This window comes from Plectropomus leopardus, chromosome 21 (genome assembly GCF_008729295.1).
Source record: "Plectropomus leopardus isolate mb chromosome 21, YSFRI_Pleo_2.0, whole genome shotgun sequence".
Taxonomy (NCBI): domain Eukaryota; kingdom Metazoa; phylum Chordata; class Actinopteri; order Perciformes; family Serranidae; genus Plectropomus; species Plectropomus leopardus.
In genome coordinates this window covers 6,839,641-6,848,059 of record NC_056483.1, presented here as the reverse complement: position 1 = coordinate 6,848,059, position 8,419 = coordinate 6,839,641, and the positions used below count along the sequence as shown (strand labels likewise).

General features: G+C 34.3%; 1 protein-coding gene across 1 annotated transcript; it reads left to right on the top strand.

Annotated features, from left to right (window-relative positions):
• Positions 1-4,302: 4,302 nt before the first annotated feature.
• Positions 4,303-8,327, top strand: otulina (OTU deubiquitinase with linear linkage specificity a). Its single transcript, XM_042510720.1, is given in 4 exon segments — positions 4,303-4,518; positions 5,561-5,682; positions 7,652-7,766; positions 7,768-8,327. Coding segments are annotated over 4 exon segments (660 nt in total). The 5' UTR covers positions 4,303-4,407; the 3' UTR covers positions 8,080-8,327.
• Positions 8,328-8,419: the final 92 nt, after the last annotated feature.

Sequence of the window (8,419 nt, the reverse complement as noted above, 5' to 3'; positions counted from 1 at the left end):
TGCAAGGGAAGAATGTCCAAAAATACGTATTTGTAATTATCATAAATATGTATTATTTTATTTTATTTTGGTGTCGTTTTTTTTTCTTCTTTAAAAAAAAAACTTTAATTTCTTCTATTTTTTAGGTAATTTTCTGCCACTTTTACAGTGTTTTTGCCAATTTTTGGGTCTTTTCTTCATAAGTTGCATAAGACATCAAAGGGTTAACATGGGGGTCTGTGGGAATTTTTTTGGAGCCAGCCTCTAGTGGCCATTAGAAGAACTGCAAATTTTGGCACTTGGATTGACTTTATTTTTCAGCCCTGAGGTCACCACTTGTAGTAAACTTGCAAAAATCAACAGAAAAAGATACAAAATGATGCAGAGGGCTGGTGATGGAGGTTGTAGATCCTCGGGTGGGGGGTCAACCCTCTCTAAATCTCTCCATGGTTACGCCCCTGGCAATGTATAATAATGCGCCACAAACAGAAACATCACACCTCCATTCTGCCTGAAATGGACGATTATGAGTTAAAAGCAGCAGATGAAAAGTGAAATTGTTTCCCCTCCTGTCAGGTAGTTTGTAAGCAGCACATGGAAAACCCTTTGGCAAAGTGCAACTCTCCTGCTCATGGGTCATCGCAGCTTTAAGAGCTCGAGGAAAATAACCGGGCCTGCCCTCCATCATCCTCTCATCCCGCTGACCTCTATACGTACGGTGTAGTATACTTACAGAGGAAAGAGAGAGCGAGAGGAGGGGGGGCAGGAAAGAGAATGATTGCATATCTGAAGGCATCGAGAGAGCAGATATGGATGGGAGAGGAGTGACATGGTCGGACACATCTTTGCTTTCTTATTAGTGGGGGTCTGCGCGGACACTTTGGGCCCTTTTTATGGGGGCCGTGATGAAACCCCTCTCCGTGCATCTGCAGAAAATGGCCAGGGGAAATCACAGATGAGAATCACTCAAAGACAGGGAGATGTCAACAGGCACATAATGATAGCTGATGGCCCCAGAACACTCTCCCCTTTCCCTCTCAGCCTCACCTGCCCAAGTTGCACTATACTAGAAAACATAATTAGAGGTAAAACAGAGAGACGGAAGCTTTATCTCTGTGTTTTCTGTAAGCAACGCTCTTTGTTTTATACATCAGGGAGTCCCTTTTTTTTCTCTCTGTCTCAATCTCTCTTTCACTTCATGGAGGAGAGGAGGAGGAGGAGGAGGAGGAGAGCTCCCTCTGTGAGATGCCAAGGTGCTCCCAGTCCATTGTGCTGCTGGCTGTCAGGTTAAATTAGGGAGTACAGGCTCCGTGAGTGTAAAAAAATCAATACTTGATGGAAGATTGCTCCCCGGAAAATCTGTTTTGATTCCAGGATTAATTCTTGACCAAAGGCTCCAGCAAAATGACATGCCATTAGCCTGAAAATGAACACATTCTGCAGTGGAAATTGGATGGAAATGTGTCAGGTGATTGCCCCGGTTTGTTGTTTCGACTCTTTGAGCGAGGGGGGACTGAAGGTGTGGCTGCCGTGAATGAGTAGGCCTCCATTTCCAGAGCAGGAGACAACTCCGCCGTGGCCTCCGAGTATTCTCAAGGCCATTGTTGTCCGGCGGCTGCAAATGTCTTCCACCAAAGCTGAGAGACACGTGTCCACTCTCTCCTGTGTCTTCCATAAAGCATAAAGAAAAAGTGAGGGAGAAAAAGGGGAGGCGAGGTGCATTATTGATGAGTGAATAATGTGTTTGTCATGACGGATGACATTTTCTTGTTTGAAAACTTAAACAGGAAGCTGCACCGGACAGTGATTTGAACAGCCGGAGCGTTCAGGCTGCACTAAGTGTTTCATGGAAAAAGAAAAAAATACAATAACAGCAGACATGATTTCTGACACCCTGAAAACACATTTCTGACCTAAACACAGAATATGCATTTGTTTGTCAGTAATGTGAAATTGTGTACAAAATATTAATTTAAATGCATCTTTTTCCTCATGTGGAGCTAATTTTTATTTGATTTCATGTCTAAAAACACAGATGAGACCTCATAATGTGAATGCAAATGTGTCTCCTTATTGTAATGTTTTATTCCACAGAAAACATTTAATTACATTGTGAAGTCATGAAGAACAACAGCCTGAAATTAATTTGTGATTTGATTTGATCTGTCTTAATGCTACGTAAATTACTTCCATTGACAACAATTTATCAAACTGAATTAATCTAAAAACACACACATATGTAGTTGTTATAATACAGAGACATGCCACACATGTGACACTTTATTTTCCATTGTTTTGGGTGCAAATTGTCCACTTCTAATGATAACTATTTATGATGAGCTTTAAGACAATGCTTTTATTTATTTATTTATTTATTTATTTAATAATTTATTTTATATAGTTAATTTCAAACCTTTTTTAGGAGAGTTGCCTTGGTCCAGATTTAATCTTTCAAATTATCTGAAAGCCATAAAATAAACAGATTATTATTAATAATAATAATAATCATGATCATCATCATCATCATCATCATCATCATCATAATCATTATCATCATCATCATCATCATCATATTATTATTATTATTATTATTATTATTATTATTTTTATTATTATTTATTATTATAAATATATGTACAGTTCATTGTTTTAAGTAAACAACAATGATATTTTTTTCCCCTGTAATCTAAACCTTATTTTAACTTTACCTTGCATAAATACTTTAGAGTTTTTGGCACAGAAAATAATTTAAATAAATAAACAAATGAACTTTTATCTATAACTACAATAAAAGAAATTGTGTGTGGGTTGTGTGTTTTATTGCATGGATTATTTGTGCATTGTTTCTTATTTTAAAAAAAAACAACAAACAATATGAAACAGTAACGCTGATGATCAATATAAACTCTGGAGAGCAAATCAGGAAGGTGATTACATGCAGAGAACAGTTTGACAATGATGATGATGATGATGATGATGATGATGATGATGATGATGATGATGATGATGAGTGGTGCATATTTAGGGGTTAAAGTGTCCCCCCATCACACAGTTGATGCCTGAGGATGTTTGATGTTTATGAAACCTTTTGGCTGTTTGTGTAGCCCTCATTCACTTTTACAGCGAGCAAGTAGCGCCCCCTGCAGGATCAATAGATGCATAATATTACATTATTATATATTATTATATGTTATTATCGGATGGGTAACGTCGCTAGATGGCAGCGTGCACGGCGGCTTCAGTGTTTGGCCCTAAACACCACAGAGGTAGAGAGGAGAAATACACACAAAACGAAACATTTTTTGCAAGCTTTAAACGAAAAAAATAGGCAAGACTTTAAAATGCAAAATAAATAAATTAAAATAAAATAAAATGATTTTAATGTGTGTTTTTACTTAGTTTTTAAACAAAAACAATGAAAGAAATCCCTCCCATTTATAGCAATGGGTGTACTAAAAAAATGAGATCAACTGAATTGGTTATGTCAGATATAGCTGAAAATACATTTCATGTTTTAATGAAATAATTTTGCTTATGTCAAACTAAAACAAATTAAAGTTATGTCTTGCTTCACTAAAAAAGGCTTCATGAGAAATCAAAGACAAAAACAAATCACACTAAAAAAAGAAATAACACCATTTATATAATAAATGTACACTTTTAAGTATATAGATTAAGCGATTTCGTTTTAGATAGAGCACTTTTGGTCATGTTTGTGCCGTTTTTGTCCTAATATTCTTTAATCGATAATAAATAAAAAAAATTTTGGAACTGGAATATAAAGTAGGCCTATTCCAGAGATTTTACTGCAAGAGCCATAAAACATATAAATAAAACATAAATTTCAAACAACAACAACAACAACAACAATGATAATAATAATAATAATAATAATAATAATAATAATAATTATTATTAATTATTATTATTATTATTATTATTATTATTATTATTTATTATTATTATTATTATTATTATTATTATTATTTATTTTTTTATATTTATTATTATATATTTATTTTTACTTTAAAAAAAAACTCCCCCTCATCATTACACCTGGAGGCACCCAGTGACATTATAATGGGCATTAGAGAATCTACTGAAAGAGAAATAATTTGGGGAAAAAAATAGACATAATAGAAAAATTAATAATTTGAATAAAAGAAAAAAAACAAAAACATCAAACTTGATAAAAAGTTAAAATAACAATGTAAATAAAAAAAAAATAAATTTTGTTTCGTCAAAGATAAATTCTGTAATCCAACAAATTCCGTTTTGAGGTGGATTTCCAGTCAGGCGCCGGATGATGACGCACTTCAGCTAGAAATTGCTGCCGAGGCAACAAAGTTGCTGCCGTCCCTCAGAGCCGCTCAGATGCGACTGAAATATTAGCGTGTTTTTAGAAATAAGATTTGTTTTAGGGTCAACATGTCTTGGGTTAAGGCTGTTTCGAATAGCGTCGATGTGTTTGACGAGGACGGAGACGAGCTGAGTTTACAGAGCCGAGAGTGGACCTCCAACATGAGGAAGAGACTCCGGGTAAAGCCGCCGCAGCGTGAGCACGCCGCCGCGTTTTAATCTGCTTTATTCGCTCTGTTTTCACCTAAATACTTCACTTTGTGTGTGTATTGCGGTTGTTACTCTCACTCTGTCAGCTCGTGTTTGTGGTACTATTACTAATGTTGCGTAACAGATGTGTATAGGTATATACATCACTGCTGATGGTTGAATATTTACTTTTTTTTAGCTGTTTTTCAGTGATTTATATAGCTGTGCATAACTGGCTATGGACTATTTAACTTATTTATTATCTTGTGAAAAAAGTATAGGCTACATTGGTAATTTGTGTCCATGCTGTATTTATCAAGTATGATGAAGCAATAGATGTATATTATTTTATGTTTAACTTATGATCGCCATTATTAATCTGCATAAAGTGGAGTGTATGTTCTTTTCACAGTAATATATATATTTTGATCAGTTTTTTTCACCCTATTTTAGCTATTTGACCCTTTAGAGCCCGAGCTAATTGATTTTATATACATATATATATATATATATATATATATATATATAATATAATATATATATGTATATATATGTATGTATATATGTATGTGTATATATAATATATATATATACACATAATATGACATACAAACACAAAAAATACTATATATTTATATATATATATATTATATATATGCAATGACCAACTTGGCAAAACACATTTTTTTTTGCAAAAAAAAAATGTGACAAAAAATACTTTAAAAAATAGTCTAATTATCCAAGGAGATAAGGAAAAAAAGGTCCGGAGAACAATATTTGTAAATTATATTCATTTTTTTATTTATAAATACATTACAAAAAATGAATATCGTAAAATAAAGAAATTGTTTTTAAAAAATTAAGCATTTTTTTTTTTAGGTCATTTTCATATTTAGTTGTTTTTTTTTCATTTTCAGGGAATTCTTTTTAACTTTTTTACTAATTTCTTCTTCCCCATGTTTTTGAAAGAAGTCAAACCATTATTCCCTGGTTTTGAAGGGTTAATGCGAGTCTTTTTCCTCCTGACTGACAGGATGGGTTTGTGGACGGAGCGGATGCCGGGGAGGAGGTCTCTCTTCAGGTCGGGTTCAACCTGGGCTTCAGGGAAGGAGCAGCTCAGACTGCAGCTGTGGGGCGACTCAAAGGAATCGTAAGGTACGTTTATTTATTATTTATTCTGTGTGTTTTATATCTTCATGTTAAAGTTATTTTAGGACAGCGGATAAACCTGTGTAGCCTTAAAAGTTTTATAAGCCTTTTATACAATCAGTTTAAACCTAAGGCCGTGATGGTTATCAAAATGTCTTAAATCAGTCTTTCAAAACGCTTAAAACTGTTAAAGAATGGGAAGAAATATATCATGAATAGTATGTTTTCTGACATGCATTTTAAAATAAAATAAAAAATTTAGTAACGTTTGCTAAATAATTTTATAAAATGCTTCTCACATTAATGTCACCCAGAGGAACCAGCAACACTCATATATATATTTAACGTGATATAATAAAACACAGCCAGTTAAATGACAAATTAACAATCTCTTTTCAAAGAAAACCAAATAAATACTTTTATGAAAATATAAATTTATAAACGATATTTTCATAAAAGTAATATATATATATATATATATATATATATATATAGATATATATTTAATTTTTGTTTAAATTTTATTCCAGTGGCAGTACAAAAAAGTCTTAAATCACACTGGTCTTAAGCTGCAGGAACCTGGATATTTATATTATAATTTTTTGTTAATTATTCTGATTTATGTATGCCAAGCAGTAGTGACAGTAAATCTTAATTTTCAGTGAAAACTCAAGTAATGCAGACAATATTTTGTTTATGCTGTTGCATTTGCGTTAGGCATCAAGCATGTGCAAATATTGACTGTTAATTTCAGTGTTGAGCAGAAATGCAAATATCGTTTGAAAATTTTCAATACCAATACGATGCCTGGGTTTTTAAGTCAGCACCAAAATGTTTATTTTTTTTCTGCTGCAGAGCCCTATTTTGAGGAATACAAACCAGAGTGCCTCTTTTGATTTAATCGAGGAAGTTAAATATCTTTCAAGTTAAATGTTGTCAGATTTAATGACCTCAAAATTAGCATATAAATCAGAATTAATTGCCAATTTAATAAAATAGTAAAAAATATGGATTTAAGCTTGCTTTATATGTCAGCTGTTGTTAATGGACAGTTTTAATCCTCTGCGCTCTTATCTACAGAATCAGAATACATTCACTTATAAAAAAATATTTCCGAATTTATTAGAATAAGAAATCTGCTCCTGTTATTTTGAATTTGAAAAAATCATTTTTGTTAATTTAGAAAAACCAGAGAAGATTAAAAACCAAACTTGTCATAATTCTGAGCTAATAAAGTCATTAACTAAGGAAAAACAGGGCAAATATGTTTTTTTTTCTCAAGTGAATGTTTTTTTATATTTTTTCTTTTTCAGTTGGTGCCATAATTATTGAGGTTTGAAACTCAGCCACATTCAGCTGAAACTGTGCTGGAAGGTCATTTCTTTAGGCAATGTCACAATATTTCAGTGAGCTAAATCCCAAACAATATCTCACATGACAATATTGATATTGTCAGCTGAATCGAAAAATGTTTAATTGAGTCCTGCATTTACCACCTGGGCCAGAAACATGAAACTGTATTAAACATGTGCTTCATGGCTGCTGTTTTTGTGTTTTTTAATCCTTAAAACCCTTCAAATTGGACAAGATGAAAACTGAAAATGATGAGTTTATGCGTTGCTTGTTGAATAATTGTATCATGTTAAAAATATTAAAAATCCTGCTGCTTTTGCTGCGGTAGTTTTCCAGTCAGTTAATATCAAAAGCTTATTGTGTTATTTTTTCTAATATTGGAAAAGAGTATTATGCAGATCTTTTCTTTTTTTTCCTCCTGCCTTTCAATTCTTTATTCACTCTTTGAAAAAACGCTCTTTTAAAAAAAACTCTTTCAGTCTCTTTCTGCACAGAAACATCATGAGCCTCTATTGTCCTGCTCTTTATTGGAGACTCTTTTCTGTCCAGCTGATTCCCGTCCCAGTCACTTCTCTGAGCCATTGTTTCTCACACTGTCGCCTCTTTGTGTCTCACGTCACAGCGCTATACTGTGCTGGTGCCAGATCCAGCGTCCGGGAGTCCCCCTCCCAGCCTCTGTGACCGACCTCCTGCAGCGAGTTTCACAGCATGAGGACGCGATCCGGGAGGGCATCAGAAAAGGCTTTGGAGAGTCCTCCTCCCAGTGTGAGCTCCGTCTCAGAGAGCATGGAGGATCTGCAGGTGCAGCCGGCGGACTCCGGCTGCTGTGGAGGAGAGGGATGTAAAGACACGGACTGCTGCAGGAACGGAGACAAAATGGACCTGGACGTTCCTCACCAGCAACAAAAGTTCTCTTCTGGATCCACTGACGGCTCCTCAGGCTCAAGTGAAAGCCTGAACGAGCTCGTGCAGCGCTGCGTGGATCTGGTGTCGGAGCTCGGACTGCCGCAGGAGCTCGTCAGTCACATACAGGAGCTGAAGGACATGTAGTGACTCACGATCACATCCGACAATACTTGGAAAAGCACATGAACTATGAATTTAAACCGGTTTTATTGTACATTTCTTACACGGCAGTGAAGTGCTTTTGATGTATTTAATTTAAAATAATTTTGCAATTTTATTTTTTATAAAAATGGATGAAGAGTGTGTGAAAATAAACATTGATTTGCAATATTTCACTGCATTTCTGTTCTCACAACCCTTGTTTCCCAAATAAAAGAATGAAAAGAAAAACATTTCTATCACCTCTAATTTAATGTTGTTAGATATATTTTGTAAAAAAAGAAACTGGCAATTATTTGTGCTCATATCTAGGAAATGAGTCGGA